Raw genomic sequence first — 26,417 nt, forward strand, 5'->3', positions numbered from 1 at the left:
CATTAATGATAATATGCCACTTCTTAAAATGTCTATTGTAAAACGCAAATAGAAAGTGTGGTTGCAACACACTTACACGAATTCCTTACAGAAGAATGGAAAAAGTGGTAGACGTAGGAACACGTCAGGCAGTGCTGACCCTACGACTTATCTTAGGTTAAGGAAAGGCAAATCTAAGTTCATAGCATTTGTAGTCTTATACAAAGCTTTTGATAATGTTGACTGGAAATCTCTCTTCGAAATTCTGAAAGTAGAAGCCGTAAAATACAGTAAGCGCAGGGCTATTTAAGTCTTGTAGAGAAACCAAATGGCAGTTATAAGAGTCGAGGAGCATGAAAGTAAGCAGTGATTGAGAAGGGAGTGAAGTAGAGTTATAGCCTATCGCCGATGTTATCCAATCTGTACGTAAAGCAGACAGTAAAAGAAACAAAAATTTGGTGTTGGAATTATAGTTTGGGGAGAAGAAATAAAATCTGAAGTTAGCTGGTGGCATTGTAATTCTGTCAGAAACAACACACGACTTGGAAGAGCAGTTGATGTAGTCGAAAGTGTCTTGAAAGGAAGATACGAGATGAATACCAACAAAAGCAAAATAAGGATAATAGAATTAGATAGAATTCAATCAGGTGATTCCAGGGGAAGTAAACTAAGAAACAAGGTACTTACAGTAGTAGATGAGTTTTGCTACTTGGGCAGTAAAATAACTGACAATGGTCGAAACAGAGAGGATATATTTAAAATGTAGGCTTACAATGGCAAGAAAAGCGTTTCTGAAGAAGGGAAATTTGGTGACATCGAATATAGATTTCAGAGTCAGGAAGTCTTTGCTGAAAGTATTTGTCTGGAATGTAGCCATAGGTGCCGGGCGGGATTAGCCGAGCGGTCTGGGGCGCTGCAGTCATGGACTGTGTGGCTGGTCACGTCGGAGGTTCGAGTCCTCTCTCGGGCATGGGTGTGTGTGTGTTTGTCCTTAGGATAATTTAGGTTAAGTACTGTGTAAGTTAGGGACTGATGACCTTAGCAGCCCATACGATTTCACACACATTTTCAACTTTTTTTTTTTAATTTGTAGTCATGTGTGGAAGTGAAATATGGACAATTAGCAGTTTTTGAAATGTGTGCTACAGAAGAATGCTGACGACTAGACTGGTAGATTATGTAACTAAAGAGGAGGTACGACTGCAAGAAGGGATCGGTTGATAGGACCCATTCTGAGACATAAAGAGACCACCAGTTGTAATGGAAGTAAGTTTGGGGGAGAGGAGGGGTAAAGTTGTAGGAGACCACGATATGAATACAGTAAGCTGATTCAGAAGGATGCAGGTTGCAATAGTTATTCGGAGATGGGGCTTGCACAGGATAGAGTAGCATGGAGAGGTGCATCAAACCAGTCGTCTGACTGAATACCACAACAAAAACAACAGCCATGTGTAAGGGAAGAGTCAAGCAATTCTTACGTGTTGCATTGTACACTGAAAGAACAGACTGAACACACCGCGATGAAAGGGTGTGTGTTTCACCCGCGTGTTGCACTGTTCTCTTTTGTGTGTTTTACATTTTGGTTACTGCATATTACAGGCTTTTTCACAGGTGCGAAGGGCCGGCCGCTGTGGACGAGCGGTTCTAGGCGCTTCAGTCCGGAACCGCACGAGTGCTATGGTCGCAGGTTCGAATCCTGCCTCGGGCATGCATGTGTGTGATGTCCTTAGGTTAGTTAGGTTTAAGTTGTTCTAACTTCTAGGGGACTGATGACATCAGATGTTGTCCCACAGTGCTCAGAGCCATTTGAACCATTTTTGAACAGTTGCGAAGGTATTTTCACAGATCCAAAGTGATTTGCGGTAACAAATCCAATAAATCATAATTTTTTTATAAATCTGTAACGAGCGAGCTGTCGGAGACCATGAGTCCATTGTATCAAAATGCTCAGTAGGTAACCCTGATCAGCCTCCGAAAGTCCGGCGATGAAGTCCTGGTTCACCCTGTATTGTATGGTCGCCGAACGCAGGCAGTGACGTTGTTGCCGTAACCTTGTTACAGTCTGTAAGCTATTTGCCGTACGGCGGAAACTGTAGCTTGCGAAAGAAAGGAACTGGACAAATGGGAATAGTGCGATTCAGCCGGAGCCAGACACTAATTGCATTCAAATAGGAAGGAAACACGGTGGTAAGTGACGAAATTTGCCCGATAGTCCGAGTCACTAACGACTGCTCCGCCGAGAACAAAAAAACGGAGACTACTGAGTCGCAAGAACGATCGCGAAAGAAGGCAAATGAGAAAAGAAACGTTTCCGCTACTCCAGATCCGTTGAGGTTGTGGACTGGAGTAATATGAAAACGTTGGCTCTGTCCGACCGGGAAAGAAAACATGCAAGTAAGGGACAATTTCAAGTAGCAGCGAGCTGGCATTACGGGACACATGGAGTACACGTTTCTCAGAAACGAATACATCTACATCTGCGTAGATACTCCGGAAGTCACCGTACGGTGCGTGACGGAGGGTACGCTGTACCAGTGAAAGGTCTCTGTTGGATTTCTTTCATGTTAATTTTTGAAATCTGTTGTCATTTACAGCATAAATTCCTCTTCTACATTTACTGTGGTGTTTCTGACTATCTAGGAGGAGACTGAGCAGTGGAACGTTTTACTTTTATACATAAACAACAACAACCTGTCACACTACTACACTTTAAAACACAGTTTATACGTAATTCATGTCACACAGTCTCACATGGAACCTACATCCGCTTTCTTGTATATACTGTATATGATAAGATACTGCTGTCCCCCTCCCCTTCTGTGTGAGTGGATGAGTGAGCAGATGTATTTCTAGTTGCATGGTGGATGGTAGCAGACAAGCCTGTCTGCTAGAGAACAGTAGGACCAACGTCGGAACAGGTAGCTACGCTTTCTAAAAGCAAAGAGGTTTCTATCCTTAGTATGGTCCTGTCCGTCCCTTGTCATGCTGGTGTAGGGAGCTGCCTCTCTGGTCACTTCCATTTGTATTTGTGAAGCACGCTCGGTAGGAGCCCAGCAGGTCAGTCTGTCCGCGGCGAGCGTCGAAAGTGGTAAGATCTCCGGCTAAGCGCGTGTCTGCTAAGTCCGTAGGACAGCGGATTTCTTAAGTTCAGCCTAACTGAAAATTTAATCACCTTTATTTTAGGTTTAGCTCTAAAACAACTAATGTTATCTTAAATTGCAACGCAGTGTAATTCGAGTGTGAAATTCAGACTATCTTCCGGTAGTTGCTTTGTCACTACTTTGTGAGTAAAGTGGAAGCACGAGTTGATCAGTAACTCTATCTAAGATCATCAATCTTAAATGCGAATGATCGTGAGATCATAACATCTCGTCTTGACAATATTTTTCAATATAGCAATTTTTCTTTATGTTCAGCCCACGTGTGGTGTACTTTGTGAGACCAGTACCACGTGCTTATACAATTGTTTGACCCATCAGGTTAATAGTAAGACGATAGTAACCAGTTCGTGCTTTTCTTTTGTAAATTTCGTTTCGATGTAATTTATTTCAATTATCAAAATTATTTTGGAGTTACACTCTTTGTGTAAACCAAGTTGATCGCGTGAAGCATGTGGTGTAAGCATCAAAGTAGCCCTCAGCTATTCTTTTCGGGAATATTTCACAGAGAGTTAGTATGAATTTAGTATACCAGTGTGTGGTAATTTCATGACGGACAGGATTGCGCTACGAACGTAACTTCCTTTGGTTGAAAATTGAATCGGTTGGTTGTGGTTAATTTCCTCATGCATATGTTTCAACGTTTTTCGTGTGTTATTTTATGAATGCATTGTTGTATGCAATTTCCCAATCTTGCCTCCATATTTGATGTGTTCCGTAAGATTACAAGCTCACATTTTCACAATCCTAAATAAGGCACCAGTTTAGTTATGAATCAAGTTTAATATGCTGAAATTTCAATGATCAATGTTAAAATAAATTTCCAAATATAAACTCCTTTATTTCTTTTTATTTAAATTCTCTTTTATATATATATCACCGGTCGTCGTATGACTATTAAAAGATTATAATTTATGTTAGTCTGGTTGGGAATTTGGTAAGCTAGACTGGATACCTGGTGAAACAGTTGCGCACTAATGCAAGGTTAACTTCCTCAGATAGCTCACAGCTTTTAACCCACTTTATGGTCTTGAATAGCACCACTCCTTGCAGTACAAATTAATGCAACAACGTTACACCAGTACTTGTCAGTTCCTTTCCTGTTCCACAAATAGAGCGAGGGGAGAACGATTGTCTATATGCCTCTATGCCTCCGTATGAGCCCTAATTTCTCGTATCTCTTCTTCGTCATCCTTATGCGCAGTGTACTTGGCGGCAGTAGGATCGTTCGGCAGTCAGCTTCAAATGCCGGTTCCCTACATTTTCTAAACAGTGTTTTGCGAAAATAACGTCGCATTGCCTCCAGAGGTTTACATTTGAGTTCCCGAATCATCTCCGTAACACCTACGTGTTGTTCAACACCACAGGTTACAAGTCTAGCAGCCCTCTCACATTTGCCTCGATGTCTTTCTTCAGTACGACTTGGTACGGATCCCAAACATTCGAGCAATACTCAAGAATAGGTCGCTCCAGCGTCCTATACGCGGTCACCTTCACAGGTGAACCACTCTTTCATAAAATTCTCCCAATAAACCAAAGTTGACCATTCGCCTTCCCTACCACAGTTCTCACACGCTCGTTCCTCCTTATATCGCTTTGCAACGTTACGCCCAGGTATTTAAGCGACCTGACTGTGTCATGCAGGACATAGTACTACCATATCCGAACATTACAGGTTTGATCTTCCTACTCATCCGCATTAATTTACATTTTTCGAAATTTAGGGCAAGATGCCATTCATCACACCAACTGGAACGTTTGTGTAAGTCGTCTTGTCACTCAACTTCGACACCTTACCGTTCACCACGGCATCATCTGCAAACAACAGCAGATTGCTGCCCACCCTGTCCGTCATATCATAGAGAATAGAGAATAACAGAACTCCTATCCCCCTCCCCCGGGGGCATTCCTGATGATATCCTTGTCTCTGATGAACATTCGCCATTGATGACTACAACCTGGGATCTTTTATTTAAGAAGTTTTCGAGCCACTCATATATCTGTGAACTTATTCCATGTGCTCGTACTTTCGTTAACAGCCTGCAGAGGGACACGGTATCAAATGCTTTCCGGAAATCTAGAAGCACGGAATCTACCTGCTGTCCTTCACCCATAGTTCTCAGTACATCACGTGAGAAAAGGGCAAGCTGAGTTTCGCAAGAGCGATGCTTTCACGGCATCTGCAATAGCCCTACTACAAGACACAACATAACTACCAATAATTTCAAGTAACTTTGAAACCTACATATTTTAAATACAAGCGTAGGCTTCTGCGGCCGTTGTCGGCTCAGCGCAGAGCCCTTAGGAAACCCACTTGCAATAGTGGCTGAAAAGTCGAACTCTTGCCCAGAAGAATTTTATTGACAGTAGGTATGTTATTTTATTTTATATGTAGCGTGATCAGGTTAGGGCCATCGGGACCTCATTTACAATGGAACAAAGTTTTACACATACAGTATCCATTTTACATCATACTTACCTAAGAAATAACAATTTTAACACGACAAATAGTACTAAATTGATTTGAGTATCTACACAAAGAGACATTCTCGATTGCAAAGCTTTTTGTTATAAATTGTTTCATTTGTCTGTGACACTTCCTGCCCTTTATTTTTGCCGTAATGCATTTATCCCCGGTTTTTGCCCCTTTAAGTCTATACGCCTGATCTTACTCCAGTGTACTCTGTTCGACGGTTCTTCCTTTAGATGTTTTTTTACCATCTCTTTGACTAAGTGCCCTACCAGCCAGCGATATGTAATGCTTTGATAACCTTTGTGGGTACTGATTTGCTTTTTAAAACCTTTTAAGTAATTTTTAAAAGTTTTGTGCAGCCTACAACCATATCCCTTAACTTGTAATTTTGTATAATTACGTTCTTGCTTTTACTTTTCTTTTAGAAAAACTGGACCAGGCGAAACGCGTTATTTGTAATAAAACTTACTTTGCAACCGAGACTGTCTCTTAATGTAATTATGTAAACCGGTTGCTCCATCAATCAGCCCCTCATGCAATTGAATAAGCTTCTTTATGAGTGCCTGTGTGGACAATGTGGATAAATAATACTACGAGCCAATAAAGTTAGTGCTGAAGCTACTTCTACAAGTTCTGATGCTGCTGCCACTAATGATAAGGAGTAATAACAATAATAATTATGACAATAATAGCAACAACGATAGTGACCGATATACAAAAACGTATATGCCTACAAATATAGCGAGTTCGGGAGAAAGGAAATTTAAGGAGACTGCACCAGCTAAGAGGACTGAGAAACGAGGAAGATCTGACTGAAAAAAGGATGATCAGATGTAAAAAAAAAAAAAAAAAATGTGGTAAGGACTGTGGAACCAAACTACTGAGGTCATCGGTGCCTAGGCTTACGCACTACTTAATCTAACTTAAACTGACTTACGCTAAGAACAACACACACACCCATGCCCGAGAGAGGACTCGAACCTCCGACTGGGGCAGCCGCACGAACCGTGACAAGGCCTCCAAGACCGCACGGCTACCCCGCGCGGCTACCACAGGAGTAACGAGTGCGTACAGAGACAGTGGTAATCATTATTGTTCTTGTCTTTACCTGTCTACTGGAGCTGTAGATGTTATTCAGTTCTTTAATTAATGCAAAACGTCCTTCTAGAGTCAAGTTCCTGTTACTGAGAACGACTCCTACTCGAACAGAAATTCAACGCTTACAGACTATAAAAGCGACCTAATCTTAGACTGAAGTCGTAAAACATTCACACCACGTTTGTCCAGAATACGACCACTACAGATGTAAACAGTATCCAGTCATTGCCCGTAAAGTGAGATTTAGGGTTGTGGAAGGCCGGTGTTCAGCGTGTTGGTGCAGTTGTGGCACGTCATACATGGGTCAGACCATTACGACCGTGGAGGACGGTGTATAGACAATAAGCATCAAACGCACTTCCAGTAGCCTGGCAAACTTGTAATTGCAAAACTTTGCTCTGGTACCAGTTATCCTAAGGAAGTCAACAGTACGGGGAATCTGGCTTTCACTTCAAGTTATTAGTAAAGTGTAATTTATAAAAAAAACTGTTGAGACTGAAGTAGTAAGAAGCCTTAAAAACAGAAACGGGGGATTTTGCCGTAAATTCTAGTTAGAACCCCCCCCTCTCTTCCTGGACAAAAATAGCCCTATTTGTCCTGGTCTTTTGTCGGTTAAGGTCCGCCCCGACAGCTGAGTTGTCAGCGGGGCGGTCTGTCACGCCAAGGGGCCCGTGTTCGTTTCCCGGCTGGATCGGCGATCTTCTCCGCTCAGGGACTGGGTGTTGTGTTGTCCTCACTATCATTTCATCATCATCAGTGGAAGGCAACGGGAAACCACCACTGGAATCACTTTCCTCGACGCTCATGCGGTGGACCTCTCTGACGAGGCTTCCCCTATGACAAGACCTGCAGTAAGGCAGAACACAAAGTTTAAGTTTGTCGGTTAACGTTTCACCGTCGATGGCGTCCGGCACTTATCTTTAGCTGTATGGAGGTGCTAGTTGTTCACCGTGTTGTCCTTGTGTACAGGCCACCTTCTGGTTTCTGCGAAGGTGCAAATCTGTCCACAATCGTGCACTATGATCTCTCGTTCTATTCCCAGTTGGATTTCCCTCAGTCCTATTTCTAGCCTGATAATAAGTTTGGCTGAAAAGAACGAAGTTCCATAACAGCCCACCTTGCTATACTGAGTAGGGAATGAAAACAATTTGCGTACCCTTGAAAATAACAGGGTGTATACCTGTTGAATTATCGATGGCGTCACTCGGCTACATTCCAAGTTACTTGAATAAATACGTTTATAAAAACTATTTTTCCGATATGTTTGAGAAGGGAGGCAGTGTGTATTATCTGTTTTGACTTATGCCGATGAGATGTGCATTTTAATGCATAAACCATTCAATAGCGTACATTGCTCAACAAAGAATAATGTGGTGCATAATGGAAATTATTACAAGAGACGGGAAAAACAATTGTATGAAAGAGGAGTGGAATACGTCATTTTCCTTAAAATGACAATAAATTTGTGTGAAGAATGTATTCCTGTACGTGAATGTTAGATGGTCCAAAGAAGTTCTCAACAGTGGAGAATTGTCCGAGATGACTACGCTTTCGTAGACGAATAGATGACATTCGAAAACGGGAATGAGCAAAATGGTTATGTATGCTTAGGAAAGCGTAGACGAGGCAGTTATACAGAAGTGGATGTAAAATGGCTGATTAGTATCATTGTGCACTTAACACAGTGCACGTTCCAGATTAATTACTGAAACCAATGATGGTGTTTCAACAGTACTGAATGACGCTGTAATCAAAGTATACCAACAACTGTATCTAATGTGGAGTTGACCTCTAGATATGACGGGAGGCGAACACGTCAGTATAAAAAGGAGGTGGGGAGTATTGTGTTGTCAGTACTATACGGCATTGGTCCCTTACCTAGCTTGCATTCCAAATGGTTCAAATGGCTCTAAGCACTATGGGACTTACCATCGGAGGTCATCAGTCCCCTAGACTTAGAGCTACTTAAAACTAACTAACCTAAGGACATCACACACATCCATGCCGAGGCAGGATTCGAACCTGCGACCGTAGCAGCAGCGTGGTTCCCAACTGAAGTGCCTAGAACCGCTCAGCCGCAACGGCTGGCAGCTTGCATTTATCGTGAATCTCTCACCCAGCACAAAGTTCCAAGTGACTGGAAAAAAGGGCAGGTGACTCCCGTATATGAGAAGGGTAAAAGAACGGACCAGCAAAATGACAGACCAATATCCCTAACTTCGATTTGCTGCAGAATCCTTGAACATATTCTCATTTCGAATACAATAAACTTTCTTGAGACTGAGAACCTTATGTCCATGAATCAGCGTGGTTTTAGAAAGCATAGCTCCTGCGAAACTCAGCTTGTCCTTTTCTCACATAATATACTGTGAGCTATGGATGAAGGGCAACAGGTTGATTCCATATTTCTAAATTTCCGAAAAGCATTTGACACGGTGCCCCATTGTAGGCTGTTCACGAAGGCACGAGCATATGGCGTATCTTCACACATATGTAAGCTTCTCGAACACTTTTTAAGTAATAGAACCCAGTATATTGTCCTCCACGGCGAGTGTTCTTCAAAGTGCCCGAGGGAAGTGTGATAGGGCCGCTGTTGCTCATTGTATACATAAATGGTTTGTAGACAGAGTGGGCAGCAATCTGCGGTTGTTTGCTGATTTGTTGGTCGATTTGGGAGAGGGGGCCAAACAGCGAGGTCATCCGACCCATCGGATTAGGGAAGGATGGGGACGGAAGTCGGCCAAGCTCTTTCAAAGGAACAATAGCGGCATTTGCCTGCAGCTGTTTAGGGAAATCACGGAAAACGTAAATCAGGATTGCCGGAGCGGGGATAAACCGTCTTCCTCCCGAATGAGAGTCCAGTGTGCAAACCACTGCACTACCTCGCTCGGAGGTTGTTTGCTAATGACGCTGTCGTGTACGCTACGGTGTCAATGTTTAGTGACTGCAGGATTATAAAAGGCGACTCAGACAAAATTTCTAAATGGCGTGATGAATGACAGCTTACTCTAAATGTGGAAAAATATAAGTCAATGCGGATGAGGAGGAATAATAAACCTGTAACGTTGGATACAGTATTAGGAACGTTCTGCCTGACACAGTCAAGTCGTTCAAATTACATCTACATCTATATCCATACTCCGCAAGCCACCTGACGGTGTGTGGCGGAGGGTACCCTGAGTACCTCTATCGGTTCTCCCTTCTATTGAGGTACCTGGGCCAGTAGTGTATTTAACAATAAATTCTTCTGGAATCTTCATATGGAAATGATGCTCTAAGCCCCCCTTTTCTAACTCCGACTTTTGCTGTTGCACATGGATTAAGAAAAAACGTGAACTGACTGTAATCAACCCTACAAGTGGAGTAGAAAAGAGTTTGGCACCTGCAATAATTTAATTTGATAGAAATTAATTTGACAAAGGAAAGTTTCATTAACGTAGTGAGAAATGAAAGGGCTGATTTACCGATCCACAGAATGAAAGTTCTGTCCAAAATAACAATTTGATTTATTATGACTGAACTCGAAATAATAAACAAAATACATGAAACATTTAGAATACGTCAAACTGGATACTCAAACAAATGTTGTGAAGGTGAAGTTGTCCATAAAGTAGCTTGTGACGTTTATGTCCAAGTGGTATGTGGAGCCAATTCCTTGCAACTCAAATCTTAAGAGAAACACCCAGCCAACCCAACATTAATTGCTGCTAGTCTTGAGAACTCGAAAATGAACATCCAAGACAGAACCACGTAAGAAAAGACTGGAAGAGGCACGCTCAGCTGAGCTCTGATTCTCACAGAGCAAAATTCCCTAATCTGCCGGTGTTGTGGACATACATTACCAAGCTAACTGCAAGGAAACGATCTGGCGTACCGGAGGTGATGGCTCTGAGCACTATGGGACTCTACTGCTGAGGTCATCAGTCCCCTAGAACTTAGAACTACTTAAACCTAACTAATCTAAGGACAACACACACATCCATGCTCGAAGCAGGATTCGAACCTGCGACCGTAGCAGTCGCACTGTTTTGGACTGCGCGCCTAGAACCGCGACACCACCGCGGCCGGCCCGGAGGCGATGGCTGGTTGCTTCGACGTCCCGTTGTGGTGATGATAATGTCGCGAGTATCGCCCGAAACAAATTATCCTGGTCTGGTTGTTCCAGACTAAATACTTCCTATCAATACAAATGCGCCTCTGAGGAAGAAGGCTTAAATGCGCCTCTGAGGTAGAAGGCTCGCTACACAATCACTGACGGTACAGTGATTGATTTTAACAAGCGAAGTCACACAGCAACTCTGATACAGTCAACTTTAGCCAAAACTGCTCAAGACAGACAACATAGCCGCTTGTACACAGAACGCTCAATTGCCAGCTGTACTCGGAAAGTTACGTTAAAGTTGGAACTGCACCAACTTCGTCAAATAGTTACAATTAAATGAAAGTGTATTAGACAGCCAACGGAAGGCAGGCTGTCCAGAGCAGCGAGAGCTCAGTCTTGTAACCTACTCCGACCGAAAGGCGAGAGCCGACCCCTCAAGAGCACCCATACAAGCCGAACACAGTACATTCCCGCCTCCACGACAGTGGCCGTGGTTAAAACGTGCCAATCAGCAACTCGAAAAACCGGCGGCAAATTCCACTCTATTGCCGACGCACTACTATGGCGCCAATTGCTGCGCCGATTTTGCTACATCACGGAGCTATCCCCTGAGAAAGCCAATCACAGTTATGATTTTGCAGAAAACGCGGCAATTTGCCCGCCAAGACTCCCTGGGAACACAAGTCATTCCCACACCTCGCTGGTAGCCCGCCAGAAAGTGTTTTCACTAAGTTTCTGCGAAGTAACGGAATCTGTAGCCCAGCCGCTCCGTCAGGCCCCTGTAGGCATGTCGCCCCCGCTCTTATGACAATGTCGGCGTCCGGAAAGCATCCACTCGACTCCCTCACACCCATCGGCTTTACCCTTTCGAGATCAGCAGAACCCGCCGGTCACCGGACCACCCGGGTCACCAGAGACGCTGCGTGGGAAGTCCGCGTGTGAAAGAACAGCAACGTTTCACTGCATGCATTTAAAGAGGAAATTGAATTACTCAGAGTAAGATAGAAATGTGAGAGGGGACTCATTCCACCTCTCAAAATATCTGGGCGTAACGTGGCAAAGCCATGTGAGGTGCAACGAGCATGTGAGAACTATGGTAGGGAAGGCGAATGGTCGATTTGGTTTACTGGGAAAATTTTAGGAAAGTGCAGTTCACGTGTAAAGGAGACCGCATTAGGACACTGGAGCGACCTACTACTGAGTGTCGCTTGAGTGTTTGGCATCCGTACCAGGTCGAATTGAAGGAAGACATCGAAGCAATTCAGAGACAGGCTGCTATATTTGTTACCGGTGGGTTAGAACAATACGTGTTATGGAGCTGATTCGGGAATTAAAATGGGAGTTCCTGGACGAAAGACAACGTTCTTTTCGTGGAACACTGTTGAGAAAATTTAGAGAAACCGGCATTTGAAGCTGACTGACGAGCGATTCTACTGCCACCAACATAAACTGCGAGTCAAGACAGAGAAAATAAAAAAAACTCCTCCCGAACAGGCGTTGAAGGCACAACGACACCGATGGCCGCCGCCTGGATGCAGATATGGAGGGGCATGCGGTCAGCATACCACTCTCCCTGCCCCATGTCAGTTTCCGCGACCGGAGCCGCTGCTTCTCACTCAAGTTGCTTCTCAATTTGCTTCATAAGGGCTGAGTGAACCCTGCTTGCCAACAGCGCTCGGCAGAGCGAATGGTCACCCATCCAAGTGCTAGCCCTGCCCGACAGCGCTTAATTCCGGTGATCTAACGGGAACCGGTGTTACCACTGCGGCAAGGCTGTTGGCGAGAAGATGAGAATTTAGGGCTCATACGAAGGCGTATTAACAGTCGTTTTCCTCTCTCTCAGTTTGCAATTGGAACAGGGGAGGGAATGACTAGTACATGGTACCCTCCGCCAAGCCCAATACGGTGGCTTGGGGAGTATCTATGTAGATGTAGATGTAGATGTACATGGAATAGAGAAACAGTAACAGCTTAATGGGTCGGTCAGAAGAGCTCAGTGACAACAAACATGAACTAGTCTTCGGATGTCACCTGAATAACCAAACCCTTCTAAAAGCCGCGCGGGTTAGCCGTGCGGTCTGCGGCGCCTTGTCACAGATCGTGTGGTTGCCCCCGCCGGAGGTTTGAGTCCTTCTTGGGCATGTATGTGTGTGTGTTGTCCTTAGCGTAAATTAGATTAAGTAGTGCGTAAGCCTAGCGACCGGTAACTTCATCAGTATGGCCCCATAGTCCTAACCACAAACATTTTTCCTTTTAAACCTGCCCAAATAGTCTGTTGATGATGTGATTTTGAATTGGAAAAGCGAAAGAGAAGCCTCACTAAAACTGACACCAAGCATACCTGATGCACTGACGGATAGGGACCGTGGATCATTTCTGACGGTGGTTGTAAAATATCGTATAAAATCCGCTGAAGGAATGACTCGTGAGTTAGAAAATGCTGCCATCAGTCCAGCTAGCTTAATGACGGTGCCTAGGCAGTTAGAATGAGTGGGCAAGAGGGATTGAGCAACTGCTCAAATTGTTCAAATGGGTGTGAAACCTCATGGGACTTAACTGCTAAGGTCATCAGTCCCTAAGCTTACACACTACTTAACCTGAATTAACCTAAGGACAAACACACACACCCATGCCCGAGGAAGAACTCGAACCTCCACCGGGACCAGCCGCAGAGTCCATGACTGTAGCGCCTGAGACCGCTCGGCTAATCCCGCGCGCCGAGCAGCTGCTCGTAAGCCAGAAATTTCTGTAATCAGCGCAAAGTAATGCTAGAGGTGGTGTAACGAGCAACGTCACCAGACAGTGGATAACTGAAAACGAGTGGTTTGGAGAGATGAATCACGATGCACTCTCTGACAGTCCGATGGAAGGGATTGGGTTCCGCTTTTACCTTCCATCATATGAAGTGCCAACAAGGAAGTAAGGAGGAGATGGTATGCTGTAGAGTGGTGTTTTCCATGGTAAGAGTGTGCTTCCCTTATTGTTCGTAGCATAACACTAAATGCGGAAGCATATGAGCGCACTTAACAGCAGTGTGCACAGCGACAGTTCGGAGTCGATAACTGTTTGTATCAGTGTGGGAATGTACCCTGTCATAAGGCAGCATATGTGAGGTAATAGTTTGTGAGCAAGAACATCCGTGAAATGGATTGATCTGAACCGAGTGGAGCACCTTTGGGATGAGTTACAACGTCTATTTCTCCCGACCCCAGCGTCCAACATCACTACTTTCTCTGGCTTGGGTTCTTGAGGAAAAAGAGGTGCCATTCCTCTAAAGTACTTGACAGGTCATTAAAAATGTCTCCAGCAGAGCTCCAAGCGTGGACACAGCCCTTATCGATGACCACTAAAGAATGTCCCGATTGTTTACATCAGGAAATATGGTTCGGAAAAGTAAAAAAAGAGTATGTTTGCTCAAATTGTTGTACTTTAAGCATTTTATCTAACGGAAACTTCCTGGCAGGACTCGAACACAGAAGCTGACCCTTCGTGAGCAGTGCTCTTACCGACTCTGCTATCCAGTTCCAAGCGAAGCACACAGTTTTAATATGCCACTAAGTTTGAAAATGGTGTCCATTCGACCGCAGAGTGAAAGATTCGTTCTGAAAACAATCCTGCAGTCTGTCGCTAAGCCACTTCTCACAATTCCCTATTTGCCAGGAGCGCTAGTTATTCCAGCAAGATATGCAGGAGAACTTACGAGAAAATTAGGAGAGAGGTACTGGCTGAAGTGAAGCAAGTTTCGTCTGTGTAGCTCAATGGATAAGACAAGGTCCCGCTCTCCAATATCAATCCAGTGCATAGTTTTAATCTGCCACGGAGTTACAGAATTGCGCACATTCCGGTGCAGTATGAGAGATACAGTCTTTCAATTATTTCAGTTGCTATTTACACGTTTACGAATCCGGTACGCCACCCTTCTCACCAATTCATTTATTTATGCTTTATCCATAGAGAAACAACATACGATTTGTTTTGGACTGTGGACCAATTCACGTCATACCTTTCGAGAAACAGTTACGATACAAAAGCAGAATATATCTCAATTACTCATTTGTACATGTACTCCTCTGAAAGCCAACGTTCACTTCTAATAAAGACCCTTATTGGTACTAAATCTCATCGGAGACATTTAAAAGTAGCTTTCGTTTAAACCGTTCAAGTACTTGCGGAGATTTCAAACAGTTTGATCTACGAGTGGTGGTCTCTGCTATCTGTACCTTTCGATTTATGCCTTGTCGGGTGATAAGGAGAGTGTTGTTCCTGAGGCATAGTGCACCTAGAAATACATGAAGTTTCCTGGTCGATGTCTGATTTTAATATCGAATGAAGGAATTGGCATTAGAAACCTCCATAAGCATTTCCCAACATTTTCTACTGTTTTCGTTGTTGTGAAACGTGATTATATTGTGCATTGCTTGTAAATACACTCCTGGAAATGGAAAAAAGAACACATTGACACCGGTGTGTCAGACCCACCATACTTGCTCCGGACACTGCGAGAGGGCTGTACAAGCAATGATCACACGCACGGCACAGCGGACACACCAGGAACCGCGGTGTTGGCCGTCGAATGGCGCTAGCTGCGCAGCATTTGTGCACCGCCGCCGTCAGTGTCAGCCAGTTTGCCGTGGCATACGGAGCTCCATCGCAGTCTTTAACACTGGTAGCATGCCGCGACAGCGTGGACGTGAACCGTATGTGCAGTTGCCGGACTTTGACCGAGGGCGTATAGTGGGCGTGCGGGAGGCCGGGTGGAAGTACCGCCGTATTGCCCGAATTGCTCAACACGTGGGGCGTGAGGTCTCCACAGTACATCGATGTTGTCGCCAGTGGTCGGCGGAAGGTGCACGTGCCCGTCGGCCTGGGACCGGACCGCAGCGACGCACGGATGCACGCCAAGACCGTAGGATCCTACGCAGTGCCGTAGGGGACCGCACCGCCACTTCCCAGCAAATTAGGGACACTGTCGTCTTCAGCGATGAGAGTCGCTTCTGCCTTGGTGCCAATGATGGTCGTATGCGTGTTTGGCGCCGTGCAGGTGAGCGCCACAATCAGGACTGCATACGACCGAGGCACACAGGGCCAACACCCGGCATCATGGTGTGGGGAGCGATCTCCTACACTGTCCGTACACCTCTGGTGATCGTCGAGGGGACACTGAATAGTGCACGGTACATCCAAACCGTCATCGAACCCATCGTTCTACCATTCCTAGACCGGCAAGGGAACTTGTTGTTCCAACAGGACAATGCACGTTCGCATGTATCCCGTGCCACCCAACGTGCTCTAGAAGGTGTAAGTCAACTACCCTGGCCAGCAAGATCTCCGGATCTGTCCCCCATTGAGCATGTTTGGGACTGGATGAAGCGTCGTCTCACGCGGTCTGCACGTCCAGCACGAACGCTGGTCCAACTGAGGCGCCAGGTGGAAATGGCATGGCAAGCCGTTCCACAGGACTACATCCAGCATCTCTACGATCGTCTCCATGGGAGAATAGCAGCCTGCATTGCTGCGAAAGGTGGATATACACTGTACTAGTGCCGACATTGTGCATGCTCTGTTGCCTGTGTCTATGTGCCTGTGGTTCTGTCAGTGTGATCATGTGATGTATCTGACCCCAGGAATGTGTCAATAAAGTTTCCCCTTCCTGGGACAATGAATTCGCGGTGTTCTTATTTCAATTTCCAGGAGTGTATTACGAGGTCTACATATTCGAGAGCTGTATAATGTATTAAAGGTGTTTAGATGATATTGTCAACACTTCAATTATAGAGTTTTGCGGCTTCTTCTTAAGTAAGTGAAATTAAATTATTACTGGAGTATAGTCGGGTAATAAAGTAACACATAGGCTATTAAGGATAGTACAGATAAGATTGACTTTTAAAAAAAAAATTGAATAGAATATTTATTCCTAGGTACATAACTACGTTTTGCTTCAGAACAGTTTTTCACATTTGCAAAGAAATACACTTATAATTTCAGAAAAAGACCACAGTATGCAAGTACATGAAAGTTTGGCTATAGGGCTGACTAGACTGGACAGACTTGTAAGTGTTCCAAAGTAGAACAGCCTCCTCTGTATCTCTGTTTAAGCTGCTGTAGGCTACTTCGTCATATACGAATGCGTGGTTTCGCGGCGATGTATATACTGATAAAATTCTCTCACGTGGAATGGTTTAAAACTCATGAGCTTTCCGCCGACTGCTCCTCAGCCATTTTCAAGCGTTGACTGTCGAAGGATTGCTGTTGCCGTTCTCAAATAGCTGCGCTGCCTCCTGTGACATTACTGATGCTCTTTCTAGCGCTCTATACGGTAATATTTCCGTTGCACGCTCGCCGCACCAAATTTAACCTTCAAATCGCCGAGTCTCAACCTGTGCTTAGCTGTATACCATCGTCTTTATCGAGAGCGTCTAGATCTCTTCTTTTATGACTATCCCAGAAATCATCATTCCGTTTTACACTTTGCCTATCGTGTGTATCAAATTGATATACAAGGTGCCTCCCCAGACAGGCCATGTGCATTGAAGCGATACGCATATTCTAGACCAAGTGTATAAATCGTGTACAAAAAAAGGGTGTATAGTTTCCGTGGCCTCCTGGCGAGACCAGACAAGTTTGGCTCTGAATTTCGTTGGCGGTTAGTGTGACGGTCAACTGTTGTAGTTTGCCCTGCAGTCAACTGTTTCCTTGGATTTACAGCCTCTGGTTACATTCACGATAACTCGCACGACAACATTGCTACAGGTTATTTGTGTTTCAAGTCATGTTTCCTTGAGACGTAAGCTTGTTTTCTTGTGAGTTCGTGACAACCAGTTTGTTTGACGACAAATCTGACGGCGACAAGATATATAAATGACCTGGTGTATGACATCGGAAGTTCACTGAGACATTTTACAGATGATGCTGTGGTGTATCGAGAGGTTGTACTGAAATGCAGGAGGATCTGCAGTGAATTGACACATGGTGCACGGAATGGCAATTGAATCTCAATGTAGACAAGTGTAATGTCCTGCGAATACATAGAAAGATAGATCCCTTATCATTTAGCTACAAAATAGCAGGTCAGCAACTGGAAGCAGTTAATTCCATAAATTATCTGGGAGTGCGCATTAGGAGTGATTTAAAATGGAATGATCATATAAATTTTACCGTCGGTAAAGCAGATGCCAGACTGAGATTCATTGGAAGAATCCTAAGGAAATGCAATCCGAAAACAAAGGAAGTAGGTTACAGTACGCTTGTTCGCCCACTGCTTGAATACTGCTCAGCAGTGTGGGATCCGTACCAGATAGGGTTGATAGAAGAGATAGAAAAGATCCAACGGAGAGCAGCGCGCTTCGTTACAGGATCTTTTAGTAATCGCGAAAGCGTTACGGAGATGATAGATAAACTCCAGTGGAAGACTCTGCAGGAGAGACGCTCAGTGGCTCGGTACGGGCTTTTGTTGAAGTTTCGAGAACATACCTTCACCGAGGAGTGAAGCATTATATTGCTCCCTCCTACGAATATCTCGCGAAGAGACCATGAGGATAAAATCAGAGAGATTAGAGCCCACACAGAAGCATACCGACAATCCTTCTTTCCACGAACAGTACGAGACTGGAATAGAAGGGAGAACCGATAGAGGTACTCAAGGTACCCTCCGCCACACACCGTCAGGTGGCTTGCGGAGTATGGATGTAGATGTAGATGTAGATGATTCTGAATACTCTCCTGAGAGCTCCGGTCGTGATTCCGATAATTCCCATGCAGGCAGACAGAAAAAATAGAAAGAATAAGTGTTGGGGAATCAGCAACTGTGTCTCAAAGAGACGTCTCTAAATTTACTTGGTATGATGTAACTGGAAATATGAATGATTTTACCACAACCTGTAATGAAGGAATTGCTGACCATGTGAAGACAAAAGTGACTGGAAGATGTGATGAAATGGATTTTTTTCGATTGCTTATTGATGAAAGTTTTGGAAACGATTGTCACTGAGACAAATCGTTACGCCGAGCAACGAATTATTGACAGTACTGTCAATGAAAAACGCACAGAACACATCTCACACAACACAGTGAAATACAGCGTTTCTTGGGGGACGGGTGTGGGGGATTTGTCTTGTGCACTGGTCTGGATCGAAAACCTTCACTCCAGAAGTATTTGTCGAAGAATATACTGTACAAAAATGAAATAAAGCTTTATGCCGTTACAGGTTTTTTTTAGTATGATACATTTTTCCTACAGTTCTGGCACAAACAACACCAAACTTTACAAAACTCCACCATCAGTTGATCTACTAAGCGATAAATGTAGGAAGGCCGGAGTTTCGCAAGTATATTCCGGGGGAACGTCATAAATATGGTCTCAGGCTATTCAAACTGTGTGTTTATGGAAGCTGTATCTGGCATGTGAAACTGCATACTAGAAAGGAGACTGTTCTCAAGATCGTGACATGACCTCTAGTGTGGTGATGGAGCTGACGGCTCCATCGTTGAATGCCAAAAGCACTCTGCACATCGACAGATGCTACACAAGCGTCACCCAGCCCTAAGCTGAACGAACGTTTAACCCACCTCGTTGGTACATTGAGGAATAACAGAAAGTGCAATGTAGTGAAAGGAAACGTCAAGAAGGGTGAAATGTTATGCATGCAAAGTAACACAAATGTTATTATAGAAAAAATGGAAGGAGAAAGGAGTCTTCTTGTTCCTGACGACTAAATAAGTTCCACCCCAAGAAAAGGAGCAACCACAAGACTATCCACAATTTTGGAATATAATTACTTAAAATCCTCCATACTCGTGTCAGGTCACATAGCATCTTAAGCCTTTACTTTCAAAGAGGACTGAAATGATACTGCAACATTGCGTTCGATCTCCTCACCAATACGACGGCTGTCGATGTTCATGCTGTCTACAAGCAAGTAATTGGCAAACCCTACACGTAACTGAATTTCAAGAGAAAGTCTCAGTTGCACTGACAAACAATGGAAACCCGAAAGATGTACCAGGATCACCAGAAACCTCAAGTTCACTCGAACCAAGTCTTGGAAGAAACTGGCAGCAAGAGAAACAGGTGCACATCCTGTTACCGACGATACTCTCACAAATTTGGACGCACTGGAGCTATGAAGAAATCAAAGCAAGTTGTCACAAACTATAAGGCTTGCCCGAATGAGAATTTTATGTGCTTCGACTGTTTTTTCATAATTGACACATGTAAAGCAAACAGCCTATTAGTTACTTCAAATATGGTTTTAGATCTGCTGTGAATTCGTAACCCGACCTGTTGATTTAATAAATATTGCGCATTTATATTTGTTTTCTTCTATTCTTCCAAAAAAAAGTCATTTGTCTTAAAAGCTGAAAGGAGTGTTGATTTGTAATTAAAGGTTGCGCAAGATTCCCATACACATAGCCTAGAAGATACGATATTGAAGAAATTAACTTCATAGGCCATGTGTCTAAACAATTATACACCCCTGAAAAAGGCCTCGGACTGGTACATAAACTCTGGTGATTCAGGTCCGGCAGCCAATGAGCTGATAATAAATGTGTCGTCGAATTCAATTCTGTGTCCGTTCTCCGGAGCTACCACTGACTGTTCGGGATACCGTATTCTACGCGGTGCTGTTCAACAATTCGTACAGTCTGTCCGATATAAAATTGTTCACCATACAAACTCTATTTTCTATACTCCTGGCGTTCTGAGGCCTACGTCCTTCACAGGCCTCATAAGTTGTCAAGCTTTGCTGGAGGCCAGAATACTGAATCGATTTCATGCCTCTTAAGAAGCCGATCAATCTTTCCTGATATGGAGACACAAAACGGGGAAAATTCAAGTTTGTTCATGTGTATTTTGAAATTAGTTGTACAGTTTTAGACACACACTGTATACTGACGGCAGCGTAATTTCTTATTGTCTGTTATTCCTTTATAAGACTGAGATTAAATAGAATCCTAATTACCTGCCTGTTTTTGAAGAGTCAGTATATTATTTATTTATTAATTGATTTTCGTAACTTTTGGCACATGAGATCAATGTGTTGTTCTCAAGACAGCTCCCTGTCTATACTTACGCCAAGAAAAGAGGTCGTATCATCTAATTTTATTTCCGTAATATCGTCATATACAACATTCCATTGCGCTCCATGAGGCCAGTGTTTTGTTGGAAGTATAGTACCCTATTTTTTCACTAAGATTTTAGCTTAAGCTATTACTTTTGAAGTAATTCCTCGAGCCATGTGAGACAACAGATGAATTCACTGTCAGATCATTTTCATTGAGACCCCATTTAAGATCTGCTATTGTACATTGTGATTGGATCATTAATACGGAATATGGACAAAAAAGACACCGGAACCGAACCTTGGGGTACAACACACTGCAAATTACTTGGGAAAATTAAGGTTCCTCCAAATGTGAAAACACGTTCCGACGCACAACATTGCCATGTACTTACGAACGAATATTCCACTGAAATTTAAAAGCGTTCAAACAAAAAAACTAGCCAATGCTGTATTTAAGATATATCTGTTACTTATTAGTCTACTACACGTCATTAATAAGTAAATGATATCAATGGCGCAAAAGTTTTGTCAGGAAACAGCTAGAAGTTATATAGGTTTTAAAAAAGAAGATACTGTGAACTGTCGCAAGTTTCCAAGACAGGCAAAATTGATAGATTACAGAAATTCAGTTCACTTGCAAGTATCATATGTCCCATTGTCAAAGACCTTCTGTTTCAAGATACAATATGGAGCACGACCGATGAAATACGGCTTAACTGGCTCCGTACTATATAAAAATATCGTCATAAAGTTCTGCACCTGAAGGACTATCATCATATTCTGAATAGCTGAAATACATTACATATCACTAAAATGATCAAAACGCGAAATATTTACAAACGCTGAACAAAACAGATCCCCATGTCCAACAATAACAATAGCTGTATAAAATGCCAGAAACTGCTTATGGCGGTCTCTAGAGCAGGTTCCGTCATGTGATTCTAAAATCAGTCACCAGACAGAAGTACTGACTAAAAAACACTGTATATTCCTTGGTACACTATCCTCTAGGAACAAGCTCTCCTCTATTATCTTTTCTATGAATTGGCTTGACTACTGTGAATTTCAGTTCAGATGTGAACACTTATAAATATAAATCAAACTTGGCAGAATTACTGTTTATGAAAGTTTGCAAACGGTGAAAAATGTTCAACTGTGTGTGAATCTTATGGGATTTAACTGCTATGGTCATCAGTCCCTAAGCTTACACACTAATTAACCTAAATTATCCTAAGGACAAACACACACACATCCATGCCCGAGGGAGGACTCGAACCTGCAAACGATGAATCCATTAAGTTCAAATACAGTGCTTTCTAGGTAAGGACACAACGAAGATACACGGGACTAGAGATATTTCGAAAGCGTTGGTTTCCCAGAAGCAATACTCCTGATCTGCCTCGTGAAGATGCACAAAATGTCTTGTAAAAAAATTTGCGATTGGTTAACTTACGTTATTATTCATGCCTTACGCAGTTAGTCACGGGAACAGCCTACCAAAAGACTCGTATATGTGAGAGAAATACACTCTAAGAAAAAGAAAAACAGACGCAGCAGGAAGTACTTTTCCGAATGGAAGGGAAATCGGCAGAGGCAAACAGTTGGATTAAGAGAAAGAGCTACACGAACTGAGCAAGTCAGTAACCTCCGTGGTTGTCATTGGCCGCAACCTTACAGCACAGAGTTATGTCGACGATATTCTACGCCCAGTTTTATTGTCTTCCACGACAAGCCATTTTGGGCTTACATTTCAGCGAGATAATGTCTGCCCGCAAACGGCGAGTGACTACCGCTTCGCTTCGTGCTTGTCAAACCTATCATCAATACTACCGGATCACTCCCCAACCGGGAACATTCGGAGTATTACGGGCAGTGCCCTCCAACCATCTCGGGATTTTGACGATATAACGCGCCAATAGGACAGAAGTCAGCACGATATCCCTCGGAAGGACATTGAGGACTCTACCAGTCAAGGCCAAGCCGAATAACTGCTTGCATAAGGGCCAGGGGTGGACAAATGCGTTATTGACTTGCTTAATTTGCGAAACTCTTCCTTTTGAATTAAACATCTGATTTGTCTGAAATTGTAGTCGTTTGTTTGTGTGCACGTATACATCACATCTACCTATTTCCATCCCATTCCGATAATTCCATCTTGGTGCATCGATTTTTAAACTTTCTGTGCAAGTGAATGAGTGAATATCAATCTTTTAAACATAATCATTAGAAGGGATGCGCAGTAAGTGGACAGCAACTTTATTTGATCTTGGAACTTTACGGCGGGGCTGTGGAGCCCTGGCAGAGAAGCCGTGCCGGTAACGCGGCCTTGACCGCGGAGGGTATCACGGCTTTGTGTCGTTGATGGTCGAACAGGCGATCAGAGCCGTTGGTCTCTCGGCGGCCGGGCCCCGGGCCTGGAGGTGCAGTCGTTACGCTGGTTAGCCGTGTAGGGGTGGGGAAGACTCCCCCACCCTCCTCTCTTCCCCCCGCCCTCACCCCCCTCTCGAGCAACCGGACTAGCGCTGTGGCCAGGAGGCGGCGGTGCAGGCAGTCTGCTCGCGCCTGCGTATTCGTCCACACGGTCGACGCGCGCGCTCTGCGACTGTGTGTACCGTGCACCGGGACGCCTAGCGCCGTGACGCGATGTGAGTGTGCAGCCTGTGTGTACGTGTGGTGTGCGACGTGCTGCCTGGTGCTCCTGCTGGATGTAGCGCCGCCCTGTCTGCGTGCCTCGCTCTCCGCCAGACATGTCGCTCAGTGGATGTGAGTACCAGAAGCGTCGCACGCTGTGTACAAACACGCCGCCAAGCGCGACCTGCTTTTTCGCGCGCCTCTTCTGTTGCCTGCGCTGAGTGGTTCACTTGTCAAAAATTCAAATGTGTGTGAAATCTTGTGGGACTTAACTGCTATGGTCATCCGTCCCTAATCTTACACACTATTTAATCTAAATTATCCTAAGGACAGACACACACACGCACACACATTCCCATACCCGAGGGAGGACTCGAACCTCCGCCGCGACCAGCCGCGCAGTCCATGACTGCAGCGCCTTAGACCAGCACGGCTAATCCCGAGCGGCTGTTCACTCGTCAAATAGTCTATCGCTTGGTCTAGCGATTTCGGCGCTTTTCTTAGATGATATCAGTACAAAATTTTTAACTGTTATAAACTTATATAGAAAACTGAACGGTGGGTTCAAGTACTTCATCGGGAAGCCTTCTCTTCCTCTGGGCACAATAGTCTTGTTTCTGTGTGCGAGAGATAAATCTTTAGTATATCTTTTGAGAACAGAAGACTAATAGATGAGTGAAGTACAAGAGTCTTGTTCCTCTGCGCGAGAGACAAATCTTTTAGGAACAGAAGACTAATAGATGAGTGAATTTGTACCTACACATACGATGTGTAATCCAAAGGTAACGAGAATTTTGTAGTTTGCGGTCTTTATACAGCCGATATTAATTTCGATTGTCTTGTTGGTACACTTGTTCCTGATGTGCGTTTTCATTTTCAGCTGTTTTGAATACTAGTTAATGTAGACAGGCGAAATGTTATACTTATTTTCGAGTGCTCGGCGAATTTTTACCTTTTCGAAAAAGATGGATTAATATTTTGCATTACATTTGCTTAAAAAATGGAAAAGAGTGCAGAACCGCATTCGAAATGTCAACTGTGGCATTTGGCGAATCTGCTATGAGTAAGACAGTATATCTGTTTACGAGTGGTATAAACGTTTCAGAGAGGGTCGAGAGGACTTTGAAGATGACGACAGACCTGGATGCTCTAGCACATCGATTACTGACGAAAATGTGGAGGAAATAAAGAAAATTGTTCTGGAAAACTGCAGAGTCACCAGCAGAGAGCCGGCCGCGGTGGTCTCGCGGTTCTAGGCGCGCAGTCCGGAACCGTGCGACTGCTACGGTCGCAGGTTCGAATCGTGCCTCGGGCATGGATGTGTGTGATGTCCTTAGGTTAGTTAGGTTTAAGTAGTTCTAAGTTCTAGGGGACTAATGACCACAGCAGTTCATTCCCATAGTGCTCAGAGCCATTTGAACCATTTTGAACCAGCAGAGAACTTGTTGATGATGTCGGTATATCCTTTGGCTCACGCCAAGCAATTTTGCGGATATTTTGTATAGCGACAAATTTTTCTCCCAAACTGTTGAATTTCGATCAAAACCGGCGTCGCGTAGACATGGCTCACAAACTGCTGAATGAAGACAACGATCCAGAACTTCTAAAGAATGTTGTAACAGGTGGCGAAACCTAGGGGTACGAGTGTGACATCGAAACCATGGCCCAATCGTCCCAATATATCGACAGGTTCTATCACATGTGAATGTTCTTCTCATTGTTCTGCTCAATTACAGCGGGGCAGCGCATCTTCAATTCTTACCATATAGTCGTACGATCAATAAGGAATACTACCTGCAAGTTGTGCGCCGTTTGCGTGAAGCAATCCGAAGAAAACGACTAGAATTGTGGAAATAGCATCACGATAATGCTTCCGCTCACGCCTGACTGTTTGTTCGTGATTTTTTTTTAGCAAAAAACAAAACCGTTATGTTGCATCAGCCACCCTATTCGCCTATCATGTCCCCCTGAAAGTTCTTTCAGTTCCCCAGTCAGAAGAGAACCAGGAAACAACGTCATTTTGCCACCATTGATGAGATAAAAACAGAATGGCTGAATAAGGTGAACACCATATCGAAGTTTTTTATGCCCATCCTTGTGGCTGGAGGTCTTGGGGACTTCGGCCGGTCACTATTGTAAGAAAATAAAATACCTACAGCTGGCCTTAAGCTGTCTTTATTGTGTAGCTACCAGTTTCGGCGCTCCGATGAACCATCTTCAGGCCTTAGTGACCCCTTCAGCATCAACTAAGGCCTGAAGACGGTGCATTGAAGGGCCGAAATTGTAGCTACATAATAAATGACACCTTAAGGACGGCTGTAGGTGTTTCATTTTCTTACAACCATAACGAAAAGTATGTTCCAGAAGTGCTTTCAAGATTGGAAAAATCTCAGGCACAAGTGTATTGTATCTGAGTGGGATTGCTTGATGAGTACAAAGCTGATGTTGATGAATAAATAAAGATTTTCTAAGAAAAACAAAAATTCCCGTAATTTTTTTATCACACATCGTAGTGTTCTTTTATTAGGGCCAAGGAGGCCTCCGAGTTTACATTCCCCATCTCACGGACGGATTACCATCAACAGTGTCACATGCTGCTTGAGACACTGCGGATTGATTTGGAATTTAATCCAGGATATTGATGCTATGTCTGGTGATCAGGACCTTGACGCCATTGCCGGCCAAATACTGGCAGTGAAACTCTCTCCTACATATCAGGATGCGGATTGCCTACTTCATTATCGAGCGTTACCACATAGGCCTGCGATAGCGACGTCGGTTGTGCAGGAACGTAGTGGAATTAAAAGCTAGAGTGCGATGTAGGATCCCCTGCCTGAAATCTTGATTGTGGTAGCAGACGTATCTGTAGTATAGGGCAAGACATTGGTGAGGTTCAAAGATGATAATTTGTGAGA

General features: G+C 44.0%; 1 protein-coding gene across 5 annotated transcripts in view; it reads left to right on the forward strand.

The window, feature by feature from the left end:
* The first annotated feature begins 23,442 nt into the window (after positions 1-23,442).
* The window catches only part of LOC126354370 (kazrin), a 903,527-nt gene continuing 900,552 nt past the window's right edge, over positions 23,443-26,417 (forward strand). For all 5 annotated transcript variants that reach the window (XM_050003952.1, XM_050003953.1, XM_050003955.1 and 2 more), the window contains exon 1: positions 23,443-23,634. In XM_050003952.1, coding sequence (XP_049859909.1) covers positions 23,619-23,634 — 16 coding nt within the window. In that variant the 5' untranslated portion in view covers positions 23,443-23,618. The remainder of the gene's footprint in view (positions 23,635-26,417) is intronic.

This window comes from Schistocerca gregaria, chromosome 3, assembly GCF_023897955.1.
Source record: "Schistocerca gregaria isolate iqSchGreg1 chromosome 3, iqSchGreg1.2, whole genome shotgun sequence".
NCBI lineage: Eukaryota > Metazoa > Arthropoda > Insecta > Orthoptera > Acrididae > Schistocerca > Schistocerca gregaria.